The following is a 16,908-nucleotide window of genomic DNA, read 5'->3' as shown; positions in this document are numbered from 1 at the left end:
AATATTGATATTTGAAAGGATCATAAAAATTACTATTCATTTATAAAATATTTTAAAGTATAAAACCAACTCTAATTTGAGTAATAGTAACTGAAAGGCTTCAATTTTAGCAAAAGTTATTACATAATAAACCTTTGACTATTTGCATAATTGGGGACTTGCCTATGTTTCAATGAAAAGTCTACTAAAGTAATACGAAAGACTTGTTTAGAATTGCACTAATTAAGTGCAATGTATTTAAGTAAATTTGAAATAAATTGCTCACAACCATCGGTGACTGCATGCTGACAAATATTTTATATAAAAACCCTACAAGGTGTATACCACTTGGAGTATCATGTAAGTGTGATGCCTGTGTTTGAGTAGAGGGACAGTAAGTGAAGAATGCTAAGATGGGAGAAGGAATTAATATAGCAAAGGCTCATTTTAAAAAAAAAATTCTTGATGTAGATATGCTAATTTCCATTATTGTGCTTTGGTTTATGGTATAGAGATGGCTATTAAAATTGCTTGGAGGTCGTGGTTTATGTGAGAGTATAATTTGGGAGAAATAATTGTTATCAACGTCTTAAAGGTGGTTCTTGTAATTAGGTCAGGTAGATTATAACTGATAGTGACCAGTAGATCTTTTCTGACATACTTGAGCCCATTGCTGCAGTTACTGTGTGAGTCTGTCTGGTTAAGGGTCTTCCTCTCTTTTGCCTGCCCTCCACCTTTCCAAGCATGATGTCCCTTTCCTAGGAATAACCTCTCCTAACAATATGCTTAACATGTGAGATGAAGCTTTGTCATATTTGCCACCGAGGAACATTCTCACCGTCCTTTCTCCAAGACATATCTGCTCATTCTAATATCATAAAATACAAACGTGGTTTTGGAGTTTTGTGACTAGCACATTTGATTGAAAATGTGAAGGAGAAATAATAAATTAACAGAGCACACTGACGTGATGAGTGATACAACACAGCCACTCTTCCACTTCTACAAGTCATGATGGAAAGCTCTTGTTGAGGGGATAATATTTGCCAGCATTTCACTGTAACTGTTAATTTAAAAATGAATGGAATTGAGGGATTTAGAACCTGAATGAGGTAACTACTTAATAATGTGAGTGGAAATTAATATTTGGATATTCATAAAATAGATAATGAATGATACTGAGCACGTGACTCAGCAACATTTCAGCATGTGACAAGCATTAGGATATGATGATGGCTTAAACCCTTCATTTTCTTTAGGCTTGATTCTCGGTTTTCTTATTTTATATCAAAGTAAAGTTTCAGGATGTCTTTTAGAATATTCAACTTTTTTTCCTTTACTTTTACAATTTCTAGGATTGAAGTGTGTATGTCTTCTATGTGATTCGTCAAACTTTACCTGCCAAACAGAAGGCGCATGTTGGGCTTCAGTCATGCTAACCAATGGCCAAGAACAGGTGGTCAAGTCCTGTGTCTCTCTCCCGGAATTAAATGCTCAAGTCTTCTGTCATAGTTCCAACAATGTTACCAAGACTGAATGCTGCTTCACAGATTTTTGTAACAACATAACACTGCACCTTCCAACAGGTAAGTTGTTTCTTTTTGTTCATTTCACATTTAATTTTATTCTTGGAAATTACAAGCATGGTAAAAAGCAAACTGTCTTATGTTTCTTTAAATAAGAAAATGTGTTTTACAGTTCTTTTGTGGTTTGTTTTTGTCTGGTAAATTCTCTAAAATCGAGCTGAGGTAAATTCCCCCCCCCCCTTAAAACTTGCTCAGCATTGTCAAAACATTGATAACAACTAACAATTTTGATGAAATCTGTCCATGTGAATTATATTTTTTGAAGTGATTAATAGACTTAAAGTAAAATGGTGCTTTTCACGAGTTCTTGCAAAGAAATAAACTAAGATGTTGAAATCAAGAAAGACAAAAATGAAACTGAAAATAATACATTGTCAGCTTTTGTGGAGACAGATCCCTTTTTTGCCCCATCAATATCTTCTGCATATTGCCTTCATAAACCTACATTTAAATTAGAGCCAAGAGAGAAAGAAAAGAACTTGATCCTTTATTATTCATTGTTGTGGAGTTTTTCCTCAATTTTATAATAATTTTTCCCAATTGATTTTGGAACTGAAAATACAAATGTCACCATTCATTGACAACCTGGATCCTGAAGCTTTGAAAGATGTTATATGGCATGCAATTCTAAATTTAAGTTTAGTTAATGACTTGAAAATGGTCTTGTTAGTAGCTGTTTTAAAATATTTATTAATATAAAATTCAAAACTCAAACTCATTGCTGTTAAGTTGGAATTCATAGCTGAACTTCCAGTGGGCTTTCAGAGGCTATAAATTGCAAGAGGGGTGATTGCTTAGCATTCCTCTATAGAGTGGTTGGTGAATTTAAATTGCCTGCATTTGGGTCGGTACTGTAACTCCTTATCACTTGTTGTTGTATGCTATTGAGTTGGAACTGACTCACAACTAAACCCTCAGTGAGTTTTCAGAGGCAGTAAATCACATGGGAGGAGATTGTCGCTTCTCTGACAGAGCCCTTGGTGGAATCAAACCAAGTGCCTTTGGGAATGCAGGACAGTTTCCTATCACTGGGCCAACAGATCTCCCCTCCTTACCACTGATTGTTGTTAAGTGCTGTCAAGTTGAATATGACCCCAATGAACAACAGGTCTGAACCCTGTCCTAACCTCTGCTATCCTCACTCTCTGATGATTCAAGCCCATTGCAGCAGTCACTGTGTCAAACCACCTGGTTGAGGGTCTTCTCCTTTGCCATCCCTCCATCTTTCCAAGTATGATCTTCTTCTCCAAGGAATAGTCTTTCCTAGCAATGTACCCAAAATATGTGGGTCAAAGCTTCACCATCCTTGCCTCCAAGGAGCACTCCGGCTACACCTTCTCCAAGACATGTGTTCTTTTTTCAGTCTATGGGATCTTCAATACTCTTCTCTAACATGACTGTTCAATGGCTTCAATTATTTTTATGTCATCCTTATTCATTGTCCACCTCTCCACAACATAGCAAGTGATTAAAAAGATGATGACCTGAATCAGCCACATGTTAGTCCTCAAACTCTTATCATTATTTCACAGTAATTTGGAGGGGTTTGTGATTGCAGAACTTTCAAGTCAATATGTCTCCTACTCTCCTAATTGCTGGTACCAAGTGTGTTGATTATTGATCCAAGTAAGATAAAGTCATTGACAGTTGAAATCTTTTCTCCACCTATCATGATATTGCCTATTGGTCTAATAGTGAGAATTTTTGTTTTCTTTTATGTTGAGATGCAAACCATATTGAAGGTTGCAGTGTTTGAACTTCTGCAGCAAGCACTTCAAGTCCTCTACTTTCAGTAAGCAAGATTGTGTCATCTGCATAATCCAGGTTACTGATGAGTCTGCTTCTGATTCTTATGCCACATTCTTTTCATACAGTTCAGCTTCTCGAATAATTAGGTATGGAAAAAAAGAAACAACCCTGACACACATCTTTCTTAATTTTAAACCATGCAGTTTCCCCTTGCTCTGTTTGCACAGCAGCTTCTTGGTCTAGGTATAAGTTTTGCATGAACACAATTATGTGTTCTAGGATTCCCATTCTTCTCAGTGTTAGCCATAATTTGTTAGGATCCACGCAGTCAATTGCCTTTCCATAGTCAATGAAGCACAAATAGACATTCTTCTGGTATTATTTGCTTTTGGCTATGATCCACTGATATCAGCAATGATCTCCAGGGCACCGTGAATTAACAATTTAAAGTAGTGTCTACAGTTTTTAGGAATTTATATACCATTTTGTATTGCTAATGTAGTATTTTTAACCATTTTAAAATTAGATGATCAATTTTTACTTAAAAATTTAGTTTATACAGACACTTGATACCACTGTTACAAACATCAATTTGACTTGTAAATAGAAGATAACTAACCAATATTTTGGCTAGTAAAAGTTGAGCAGTTATCTCTTTGTGCCATCCAGGGAGGGATTCCTTTTAGAGGACTTTCTATACACATTTCCTCCTACTCAACTCAACACCATAGTAATTTTCCTAACCTTTTACTCATCTCCTGTTTGTTTCTTCTTTCTTTAGCAGAGAACTTTTGACTTTCAGTGTCTTCATGTACATTTGTACAGTTCCTGAATTGCTATATTAATATCACAGTAAAAAAGAAAAAGCAAGAAAACTAAGAACATAGAGTTGAACATAATGACATTGAGGCTTATCCATGTTGCTGCATGTGTAAATAATTTATTCCTTTACACTGCTGAATCTTATTTTGCTGTATGAATATATCTATCTATATATCTCTATCTCATATTTTGTTGTGGGCTAGAAGCCTCTTGTTTAAGTCAATCAGGACATGGTAGATGAGCCTTTGTATTTAAAGTTGGTTTTTAATTGTGTTTGGGAAGAACATTTTTCTTAGTGGAACAGCGCTGGTCATCAGTTTGCTGTACTTACATAACTTGGGGTTGCTGTGATACTGAAAATTGTGCCACTGGTGTGTCAGATGCCATAATGGATACCATGGTGGACTGTGTTTGGTAGAGCTTCCAGATTAAGACAGGCTTGGAAGCAGGATCAGCATCCAATTCCTAAACAACAGGCCTTTGGGAACTATGAACATTAGAGAAATTATAGTTATAGAACAGGGTTCAATTCTTTTGTTCATGGGGTTGCTATGAATTGTACTCCACTCGATGACATTTAACAACTACAACAACCACAACCACAACAACCTATTTTGTTTTTCATTCATTGAGCTGCTGATCATGTGGATTGTTGCAGGTTTTTGGTTCTTGTGAATAATATATAAAGTCTTCATGTGGATATTGATTGATTTTTGTGGCTATTTTAATCTTTGATATGTATAAGTAGAATATGGTAAGTTTATGTTTAACTTTTTAATAGTCTATTTTAAAAAACATCATTTTCTCATAGGCAAGGAAGGAAAATTTCAAATTTTACATATTTTTGCTAAAATGTGTCATTTGGTTTTTTAACGTCTGAGTCAGTATGTAAGTAACTGGTGCTGATGTAGCCATTAGGCATAGTAGGTGTGGTTTCTAGGTCTCATGATACTTTCAGGTGCCCAAGAAAACGTGGTTTTCCTTTTAAATGAAAAAAAAAAACGCCCCTAATGTAACAATCTGCATTATAGTAATTTTTAGAACTCTGAAGTAAGAAAATATATTTTTTAATGTATTAATTCTTTCAGAGGAAGGGACTCATGATAAGAGTATTAAAAGAAAGGTATAATCAATACAAATTTTATATATAATGTATTAGTTTTACCTGTGTTAAAAGACAATGATTTGCTTACTATACATGCATGTGGGAGGCTTAGACAAGCTTTGATTTCTCAGTTAATGTTCTTTTCATTACAAACCTTTGTTGGATTTTCAGTTTTTGATCTTTTCAGTCAGTTTAAAGATATAATTTAAAACATCAAATAATATGTATGAGGATTTTGTATGCTATGCAAGTGTGTGTGTTCAGGTAATGTAATGTTTTAGGTAGACTCACTGGATACTGAGATTTAAGTCTTTCATGTAATTCTGACATATATTTTTAAATATCTATTATAAATGGACAATCTCCTTCCATGAAATTAACAGCCTCTGAAAGCCCTCCAGAGAGTCAGCTATGGGTCGGTTCCAACTCTACCATACATAATAACAACAATGCATTATATAAGGGATATGGTGGCCTAGTAAATGGAGAATTGTACTGCCAATCCAAAGACAGGAAGGAACTTCTCTTGGGGAGAGAGGTGGGAAGTCTCCTCCAGTGTGATTCATTCCCTCTGAAAATCCACTGGAGAGTTAACTAGGTAGGAGATGATTCACACTTGACAACAATGAGTTGAGTTTGAGTCTATATAATATTGGGAGCTATTAGATAGGTGGATTTTTCTAGGAATCCAGCCTTACCTGAAGTGAAAAATAAGAGCTTTTATCTCTAGTTGTTGTTTGTTGTTATGTGCCATTGAAGCACTTGCAGTTCACAGCAAGCCAGAAGCACAATAGCTCTGAACCATCTCCCATCCTGAGCCAATCTCACTCTCTCTGACACATCTATAACCACTTCCTCAGTTACTGTTCCAATCCATCTCATTCAGGGTCTTCCTCTCTGTGTTGTCACTTTATCCTCCCAAGCAGAATGTCCTTCTCCAAGGACTGATCCTTCCTGGTAACATGTCCATTGTATGTGAGATGGAGTTTCAAAATCCTTGCCTTCACCGAGCAACTTGGTTTCACCTTCCCCAGGAAAGATCTTTGTTTGTTCTCTTGGCAGTCCATGGTATGTTCAATACTCTTCTCTAGCACCACAACTCAAAAGGAGTTGATTCTTCTTCTGTCATCCTCAGTTATTGTCTAGCTCTCTTATACATAGCAAACAATTGCAAAAATTATGGTCTGAATTAGGCAAACCTTAGTCTCTAGACTGACATTATTGTTCTTTAACACTCGGGAGAGGTCCGTGACAGAAGATTCTCCTAATGCAGTTCCTTCTTTGATTTCCTGACTGCTAGTAACCAAGAGTATTGATTATGAAGCCAAGCAAGCTGAAATTGTTAACAATTTCATTCTCTTCACCATTTATCATGATGTTGCCAATTGGCCCAGTGGTGAGCATCTTTGTCTTCTTGATGTTCAGTTTCAATCCGTATTGAAGGCTACAGTCCTTGACATTTTGTAGCAAAGCTTCAGGTCCTTATCAGTTTTGGTGAGCAAGGTTGTGTCATCTGCATAATGCAGGTTGATGACATGAGTCTTTCTCCAATCCTGATGTCACATTCTCCCTCATAGAGCCCAGACTCCTGAGTGATCTCTTCTGCATATAATTTGAAAACATGTGGAGACAGGATGCATCCCTGATGCACTCCTTTCCTAATTTTCAACCATGCAGTGTTTCCTTATCTGTTCTGATGACTGCTTCCTGGTCCAAGTATAGGTTTTGCATGAGCACAATCATGTGTTCTGGGATTTCCATTTTTCTCAATGTTAGCCACAATTTGTTGTGAAACAGTCAAATTCCTTTGCATTGTCAATGAAATACAGATAGACATTTTTTTGGTACTTTCTGTTTTCAGCCATGGCCTCTTCCAAACCAAGCTTGTATTTGTGGTAGTTTTCTGTTGATGAAATTTGAATAGTTTTTGGATATTCTTCAGTTGGGTTTTGCTTACATGTGATATTAGTGAAATTGTTTCATAATTTCTGTATTCTGCCAGGTCCCCTGTTTTTGGAATGGGGATAAATATGGATCTTTTCCTGTTAGCTGGTCAGATAGTGGTCCTCCAGATTTCTTTGAACGACCTGATGAGCACGTTCAGTGTCTGTTTGCTGAAATATGTCAATTGGTATGTTGTCAATTCCTAGGGCTTTATTTCTTTGCCAATTCCTTCAGAGCAGCTTGAACTTCCTCCTTTAACACCATTGACTCTTGTTCATATGTTGTTTCTTGAAATTCTTCTGTATCAGCCAATTCTTTTTGGTACAGTGACTCTATGTACTCCTTTTGTCTTCTTTTCACGCTTCCTGGATCATTCATATTCTGCCTTGAGCCTTCTTAAGTATTGCAACTTGAGGCTTGAAATTTCTTCTTTAGTTCCTTCAGCTTAAGAAAGGCTGAGCAAGTTCATCCATTTTGATTTCCTGACTCCAGATCTTTGCACATTTCATTATAATACTTTGCTTTGTCTTCCGGCACTGCCCTTTGAAATATGTTCAGCTCCTTAACTTCCTGCTTTCTTCCCTTTGCTTTGGCTTCTTAGTGCTCCAGTGCAGTATTTAGAGATTCCTCTGACATCCGTCTTGGTGTTTTCTTTCTCTTTTGTCTCTGTAAAGACTTTTTGCATTCTTTATGGATGATGTTCTTATGCGTTCTTTGTGGATAATGTTCTTGTTATCCTTTGTCTGGTCTTAATTCACTAGTGTTCAGGGCCTTAGAACTGTTCCTAAATGGTTTCATGAAATTACTGTGTCAGTCAAATCTTTTCTGCCTAGTAACAAACCTACTTAAACTGCTAAACTCTAGGAGGATATGTTCTGGGCAATAATGAATATGTCATAAAAGAAAGCGTTCAAATTTATTAGTTTATTTACTTGAGCAAAGAATTTGTTTTGTAATGACGTGATATGATAAACTGAATAGACGTGTACCAGAAGTCACCTGTTTGGTGTCATTCTCTCTGTGAAGCAGTGTTGCATAAATATTAGCTGCCGTTGGACTAGCAGTTGTTTGGAGAGGTGTTTGGAATGACCGGGCTGGATCCTCACCATTAGCCAGAGGCAACAACTTTGCTGTTCCTGTGTCATCAGATAGTATACTTGTTGTCCTTTGCTCTGCCTAATAGAGAATTGTCAACCCAAAATGTGATCAGTTATACATAAAAAGTATGGGAGTGCTATGGAAATATCCACAGTGGCTCTTCTGTGGTGTTTTATCCTGTGGATCATATTAACAGGCAGAACAGTAGAAGAAAGTGTGGGAAGACAACAGAGACAGCGAGATGAAACCTGGAACTTCTCTAAATTTTTATTTCTGTTCTACCTGCAAACCAAGTGGACCTTTGGCTCTCTAGCACACTCATCTTTGTTTCTGTGTTATTTATCACTCCAGATTGTGGGGCCATTTCTGGATTCTTGGATGGGATGAGTAATCCAGTAGCACTGTTCTGTCCTTCAATCTCATTTGTAATGATTGGGCTCTTACTTTGTCTTCCTACTGATGCCCTAGTTATTCTGCAGTTGCTGAAATATCCATGCAATCAACTCACTCTCCTGAAAATCTTCTCCAGTCTTTGACTATCATTTCTAAGACCTCAGATTTTTGATTGTGACACACAGACAGAAATACATTTTATATAATTTCCTAGTGTTCACACCTCCCACTACATATGCACACATAACTAAAATAAGAATTTCACAAAACATACTTACTCTGAAAATGTGTGAACTGCTGGGATCTATGCAATTTCATTAAATAAAAATGCTGGTCAAATCTCACTAATAGATTACATTCACAGTTTAAGAACACAGCTTTCATTGGTATTTAAAATGTGATAATTTTAAATGGAGTCAGGGCAATTTTTAATTTTAATTCACAAGGACCAAAAAATGCTTAAAAAGTCTAGCTACTTAATTTTATTCCAAATGATGTCCTTTTAAATGGGCATTAAAACTCTCCTAAGTCATTCTTTTTTATATTAAAATTCAAGTGAAATTAATTTGGGTCATTTATAAGTAAGATTTGAATTAGATCACGTTAAATTTAATCACTTGCTCTTACAAAAGAATATTTTCTCCTTATTTGGCATTACCCTTGGGTTTAATTCTTTGGCATTAATACTTTTATATTAGGTAGAAGTAATCTTATATTTTGGAGAAATATAACATTAATGGAAGCCCAGGTGGCATACTTAATAGAGAGCGATCTCACCTTTCTCGTGCTTAGAATTCACCAGCTTCTCTGAGACAGAAAGATGAACAGCCTCCTCCTGTGTGATTTACAACCTCTAAAAACACACTAGAGGCTCAGCTCCACATTGATTCCCATTCAATGGCAATGGACTAAGTTGAGTGCTTTGATTGAACTGGTTTAAGCATAACTATTTTAGGTTAGGTCTCTCCCCCATCGCCACTTCTGCCCCACCATATAAAACTTGGAAGGCAGCAGCCACTGGGTCCAAAAATAGTCATTTATTGAACGATCATTGAGATCATATATTTACTAACAGAAAATGTGTTCTTATACAGAACAGGTGTAGTGTTGATTACTTGAACTTTTTGAAATATTTTCTTTATGTTGGTTTGCATACAAAATTTGTATACCTAGTGTGTCAAACATTCCTTAATTCATGTTGTGTTTCACACAATCATAAAATTATAAAATTAATCACCATTGGTCTATGCCTACAATTCCCCTGTCTTTTCAGGATCCATTGAATCTTTCCCAATTTCTTTACCACCCTCATCTCCCCATCAAAGTCTGAAATCCTAGTAATTTCACCCTGTCCCCATTTTTCATCCCCTTGACTCCTTTCCCTTCCCCTTTGAACTTTTATACACATCATACTAGTTATCTTTCTATTTTTACACAAATGGTCTTATGCAGCATTTGTTTTTTATGAGACTGAGTTCTCTCAGCATAATGCTGTCTTAAACTTTAAATGTAGACTGCTCAAATGAGTTAAAACAAGAGAGACTTTACCACAACAAGATAAAGGTAAATAATCCAGTTGAAAAATGGGCACAGGATATGAACAGACACTTCTATTCAGATGGGAGCAAGCACATGAAGAAATGTTCAAAATTCCTAGCTCTAAGAGAGATGCAAATCAAAACAACTATGAGATATCATCTCATCCCAGTAAGAATAGCAAAATTTAACAGAACAGCAAGCAACAAATGCTGGTGAGGTTGTGGAGAAACTGTTGGTGGGAGTGTAAAATAGTACAACCACTATGGAAGGCTGTATGGCTCTTTCTCAAAAAGTTGCAAATAGAAATACCATTTGACCCAGCAATTCTACTACTGGGAATATACCCCCAAAGAGACCATAACTGATGTCTAAGCAGATTAATGCACACATAGGTTTATCACTGCTTTGTTCACAATAGCAAAGAGTTGGAAATAACCTAAGTGCCACCAACAAATGAATGGATAGAGAAGCTGTGGTATATTCATACAATGGAATACTATGCTGTATTGAAAAACAAAGAACTCATGCAATATTATTCAAAATGGGTGACCCTGGAGGACATTATGCTGAGTAAAAGATTTCAGTCACAAAAAGACAAATACTGCATAGTGCCACTGTTGTAGAATGGAACTAACATCAGGGTAAGGGTAAGACTGAGAAAAACTGGATAAATTATGTATACTGCATTGAAGCCTATGAGGGAGAGAACAATTTAAAAGCGATATATGATAGGGTATTATGGTTATCACAAGAGTCCAGAATTAAGGTTGCATAGTGTACTCATGGTGGTGGGAGGGGTGCAGCGGGATTGTATACCAATGAAAGAATTTTTCTTTTACTTTTCAAAGACAGGAGCGAACTGAGGGTGGGGGGTAAAGTGCAACAGTGAATGAATGGAAATCCAAAATATCTGTAAATGTTCATTAAAGTTAATAAAATAAAATTTAAATAAAACTGGATAGATTATGTATACTGAATTGAAAGATGAGAGAGAGAACAGTTTAAAAGCAATATATGATAGGGTATTATGATTATCACAGGAATCCAGAAAAGGCCTTGTGTACATATTTTGGAGGAATGAGGAGGAAATGTAGGAAGGGCAAACATAAAATACGTCAAGAATTTCCTTTACATTAGAACATACGTTTTGTGTATGCTACCATAGTGAGTTCTGGGTAGATAGACACACAGTCATATTAAGAAACTATCAGGCATATATATTTCTTACTTTACACAAAACCAAGGGTGTTAGGTTGTTGTTATATGTGATTGAGTTGCCTGCCTGAAACTCTTAGGGACCCTATGTACAATAGCGCTGAACCCTGCCCCTGAGTCAGTCTCATGGTCTCCAACACATCTACCTACCCCCATTTACCCCAGTTACTATGTCAGTCTCTCTCATTCAGGATCTTCCTTTCCTTTGCTGTCCCTGGACCCTTCCAAGCATGATGTCCTTCTCTAAGGACTGGTGCTTCGAATCAAATCATTCCTCTGGAGCCTTAATTTGAAACGAGTTGTGCTGCCATCCCTTGGCTGCATGCCTTTGGTGGTTTGAAGCCACCAAAAGCTCTAAGAGAGAGGGAGGTGGGCAGTCTCTTCCCTCTATGATTTACAGCCTCAAAAATCTGCTGCAGCCTTCTGAGTTGAAAACAACTTGATTGCAGTGAGTTGAATTCCCTGTACGGGCTCATTTTCTGGAATGTTTTCTTGTTTTGTTTTCAAGATAATGCTATTTACAGTTGCAAGGGTCTCTAACCTGACTTTTCACTCTTTTGGGAAATATGCTTTATCGCTTCACCATCTGATAACGTCTGGTAAGCTAAGCAGTTGGCCACTAGAAATTGGCAGCTCTCTCCAGGGTAAATGGAAGGCCCAGTGCTCAAGTACCTCTCTCGATTTGCACTGTATTTTTGGCTGCTGAGCAATTAATTTATTTTTTTCAGCAGCTTCATCATAAATAAAAAAAATATTTATATTTATTCAGCATTTTTGTGTGTGGCATACCAAGAAGAGTTCCTGTGGACTTCTTAACACGTAACTTGGCAGAAATGGAAATTCCAGGATAGTTTATTTTTGAAATGTTGCTGGCATAATTAACTATCCATCTGGAAGAAGGGGTTGTACCACAGTGTCACACCACATACAGAAATAAATTACAGCTCAATTAAATATCTAATTATGAAATATAAAACAATTTAAATGTCAGAGGAAAATCTGGGAGGGGGAAGAACTCTTATGTCTTTGTAGTGTGGAAGCTGTTCTTAAATAAGGCAGGAAACACAGGCACTATAAAAAGAAAAGACAGATATAACTTACTACATGAGAACTAGAATAAAAATATCCGTGACTGTACATGGGTTTGGCAGATGGTATTCCTACATTCATATTAGTATATGCTGTAAGTATATTCCCTTGTAAAGTAGAGCCAAGAGGCAATCAGGGGCAATGCTTTGTAAACTTCTTAATCCTAACTAAACGCTTTGTGGGAATGAGTTGCTGGTTCTGGGGCCTTGAGATAATAGTCTAAGGGGACAACAAGATCATTTGGCATACAATAGTTCACAAATATAACATTTTACATCTTAATTTAGTAAGTAAAACCAATGTCTTAAAAGCTTACAAGCAGCCATATTAGTTGCCATTGTTGATCTCTCCCTGTTCAGCACATGGACAAGGAGGAAAAACAAAGATGTACTACAACAACTAGTTCAAAGGACTGATGGGCCACTCAGGTCTCAACTTTCATGACCCTGACACCAGCAGAACTGGACGGTGCCGAACTACCACCTGTATCACAGTAGAGGATCTGCAGAGTGGAGGCAAATAGGGGACAACTAAAAACCCAAGTTAATATAGGCTTACTGGTCCAATCAAGACTGGTGGAATCCCTAAGACATGATCTTTTGTCATTTTAGAGCCTGGAAAAAAGCTCACTTTTTAGTAAAAAAAATAAATTATGGGTAGGTACTGTCAAGCTGAGTATAACTTAGCATAATTCTATGAATAGATCTGAACCCTGTCTCTCCTGTGTCATTCTCATCATCTCTGGCACACTTGGGCCTATTGCTTCAGTTACTGTATCAATCCATCTCATCAAGGGTCGTTTTCTCTTTTGTTGACTTTTCACCTTTCCAAGCATGATGTCCCTTTAAGAAAATAGCTTATGTGTGTATGGGAGAGTGAGAGAGAAGGGAGGGGGAGAAACAGAGAAGGGAGAAAAGGAGGCTCAATGGGAAAATGGGCAAAGGGAAAAGTTACAGAAGAGAAAAATTTAAAGCAGTTAACAACTGAAAAGACGTTCTACCTCACTAAAAGTGGGAGAGACACAATTCTATACCATTTCCCCCCCTCCTCAGCTTGAAAAAAATAGTGATCCATCAGTCAGAATGTTTTCAGCTATAAGTATTAGAGACTTTGAGAGTAGTGTTTAAAATGATCAGGGATTTCACCAACCAACCTGAAAAGAAACCTGCAAGTGGACTGACATCAGGGTTGAGGTAAGAATGAGAAAAACTGGATAAATTATGTATATTGCTTTGAAACGGATGAGGGAGAGAACAGTTTAAAAGCAATATAGGGTATTATGATTATCATAAGAGTCCGGAATGAAGGTTGCAGAGTGGAGTATACTCAGGGTGGGATGGGAGGTTCAGGGAGGATTGTATACCAATGAAGGAATTTTACTTTTCAAAGAGAAGAGCGAAATGGGGATTGGGGGGGGGGGGGGGCAGGGAGAAAAGTGCAACAGTGAATGAATGGAAATCCAAAATCTCTGTAAATGTTCATTAAAATTAACAATAATAAAAAATGCAAATTAAAAAAAACTGGAAGTGGGTTGACTTCATGGTTTTTTCATAAAGAAATTCAGTGTACTTCTATAATTTTTTGTCATGAGTTAGTGAATAGTCTTATAATGTTAAACATTTGTCACATAGGACAAATAATATATTGTCATTAGAACCTGTTGAACTTGAGGGGGAGTAGATGATCTCAAGGTTGATCTTCATGAAGCAGGGGTCAGACCTACCTTCAGTCTCCAAACTTCCTACCATTTCTCAACACCGATCTCAAGAAACACATTCCTATTCTAGTTTGATAAACTGCTGCAGTTGGACACACAACATTCATAGACAGACTTGTTGTTGTGGCTATTGTTGTTCAAAGCCATTGAATAGGCTTAACTCATAGCAGTCCTACACACAATAGAATGAAACCATGTCTGGTTGTGTGCCATCCTCGTATCTCTGCAATGTTTAAGCCATTTGTTGCAGTCAATGTCAATCCATTTCATTGAAAGTCTTCCTTTTTTCACTGACCATCGACTTTACCAAGGAAGCTCTGGTGGCCTAGTGGTAAGAAGTTACTCTGCCAATCCAAAGGCACAAGGTTTGAATCACCCACACACAGCTCTGCAGGAGAAAGATTATTGCCTCCTGACACCTTCTTGAGGGTCAGCCATCAATCAGTTCTGCATAACAACAATTACTACTGTACCAAGCAGGGTGTCTTTCTCCAGCACTCACCCTCTTAATAACCTGTCCAAAATGTCTTCCAAGACAGATTTGTTTGTTTTTTTGACAAAGATATCAGATCTTTTTCAGCCTTCCTTATTTATTGTCACACTTTCATATGTATATGGCATCATTAAAAAGGTGAGGCACGCCTTAGTCCCCAAAGTGACATCCTTCTTATTTAGCATTTTAAACATATCCTTACAGTTTTCCCTTATAGTATGTTATTTGGTTTTTTGACTGCCTTTTCCGTAAACACATAGATATGGCAGAACCATGTAAAATTCAATCCTTGGCAATATTGCTTCAAGTCTTCTTAAGTCTTCTTCCTTTTTCTGCAAGCAAGGCTGTGTAAACTACATGTTGCAGGTTGCTAAAAAATCTTCTTCCAGTCGTGATGCTGTATTCTTTATATAGTTCAGCTTCTGGGATTATTTAATCCGCATATAAATTGAAGAGGCAGATGGATACAACTTTGACACTTTTCCTGATTTTAACCATGAAATAACCTCCTGGTTCTTTTTGAGCAGTTATTTTTTGGCATATGTTCAGGTTGTGTATGAACACAGGTTAGTGCTTTGGAATTTCCATTCTTTCCACTGTTAAGACCCCCTCCCCCCCAATCCTTTAGTGTAGCTTTGACTTCTTTCAGTACTATTGATTATTGATTACATGTTACAGACTGAAGTGGCTGAGAATTGACCTATTCTTTTTGGTACAGTGACTTTCTGTATTCCTTGCATCTTTTGATGCTTTAAGTGTCATTTAATACTTTACCTGTATAATGTTTCAGTCTTGGAACTCAAAGTTGGAATTTTTTTACTTCAGTTTTATCAGCATGAGAAAGCCAAGCTTCCCTTTAGATTTTCTAACTTCAGGTCTTTGTATATTTCACTATTTTTTTTTCTTCCCAAGCCATTCTTTCAAGTATTTTCATTTGTCCTCATCATATCTTCCATTTGTTTTAGCTTCTCCAAGTTTTAGAACAAATTTCAGATTATTTTTTGATACCCATTTTGGTCTTTTCTTTCTTGTCTTTTCAAATGAGCTTTCATTTTCTTCATGTTTGCTGTCATCCTACAACTGCACTGGTCTCTAGTGTTCAGTATATCAGGAATACACAGAACATTTATACCAAAAATAATTCTTTGACACTGAAAAATTTTAGGAAGTACTGTGTAAACAGTGCCAATGGTAATTAAGGAGGGAGTTCAAGCTGCACGTGGCATTAGCGAAAAAGGTTATGGCCCCAGGAATTAATGGAATACCAACGGACATGTTTCAGGTAACAGGTGCAGCCATGGATGTGCTCAGGAGTTTATGTTAGGACATTTGGAGGACAGCTACCTGGCCAGATGACTGGAAGAGATCCATATTTGTACCTATTCCCAAGAAAGATGATCCAACAGAGTGTTGAAATTATTGAAAAATATCATTAATATCTCATGGAATCAAAATATAGTTGGAGATCTTCCAAAGCCATCTAGAAGAGTACATTGATAGGGGAAGGGAAATTCAAGGCTAGGTTTAGAAGAGATCATAACTCCAGGGATATCATTGCTGATGTCAGATAGATCCTGGTTCAATGCAAAGAATAATGCCTATTTTTGTTTTGTTGACTATGAAAAGGCATTTGACTGTGTGTGATCATAACAAATTATGTCTAACATTGAGAAAAATGATAATCCCAGAATGCTTAATTGAATGAATGCAAAATCTGTGTTTAGACCAAGAAGCTGTTGTCCATCCATACTGAGCAGGGGAGCTTTGAATGGTTTAAAACCAGGAAGGGTGGGCCTCAGGGTAGTATTCTTTCTCCAAACCTATTCAATCTGTATACTGAGCAAAATATTCAAGAAACGGAACTCTGTATATAAGAATGTGGTATCAGGTTCAAAGGAAGACTCATCAACAACCTGTGCTATGCAGATGACACAACTTTGCTTGCTAAGAGTGAAGAGAATATGAAACGCTTGTTGCATAAGATCAAAGACTATCCCTTCAGTATGGATTACAGTCAACATTATGATAGATGAAGAAAGGATTGAAGCTGTCAGTGATTTCATCATGCTTGAACCATTAATCAGCACTCCAGGTACTGTTGTTGTTGTTGTTATGTGCCGTCGAATCGCTTGCGACTCATAGCGACCCTATGTATGTATAACAGCCCTAAACTCTGCTC

The 16,908-nt window shown here is 36.9% G+C and overlaps 1 protein-coding gene across 3 annotated transcripts in view; it reads left to right on the top strand.

The window, feature by feature from the left end:
- ACVR1C (activin A receptor, type IC) overlaps positions 1 to 16,908 on the top strand; it is a 136,061-nt gene that overhangs the window by 50,420 nt on the left and 68,733 nt on the right. For all 3 annotated transcript variants that reach the window (XM_006880790.1, XM_006880792.1, XM_006880791.1), the window contains exon 2: positions 1,335 to 1,565. In XM_006880790.1, coding sequence (XP_006880852.1) covers positions 1,335 to 1,565 — 231 coding nt within the window. The remainder of the gene's footprint in view (positions 1 to 1,334; positions 1,566 to 16,908) is intronic.

The sequence above is a fragment of the Elephantulus edwardii genome, unplaced genomic scaffold (assembly GCF_000299155.1).
Source record: "Elephantulus edwardii isolate Elephantulus edwardi_28Jun2011 unplaced genomic scaffold, EleEdw1.0 scaffold00010, whole genome shotgun sequence".
Lineage (NCBI taxonomy): Eukaryota > Metazoa > Chordata > Mammalia > Macroscelidea > Macroscelididae > Elephantulus > Elephantulus edwardii.
Note: the sequence above shows the minus strand (reverse complement) of the source record. Positions and strands in the feature narration are given on the sequence as shown.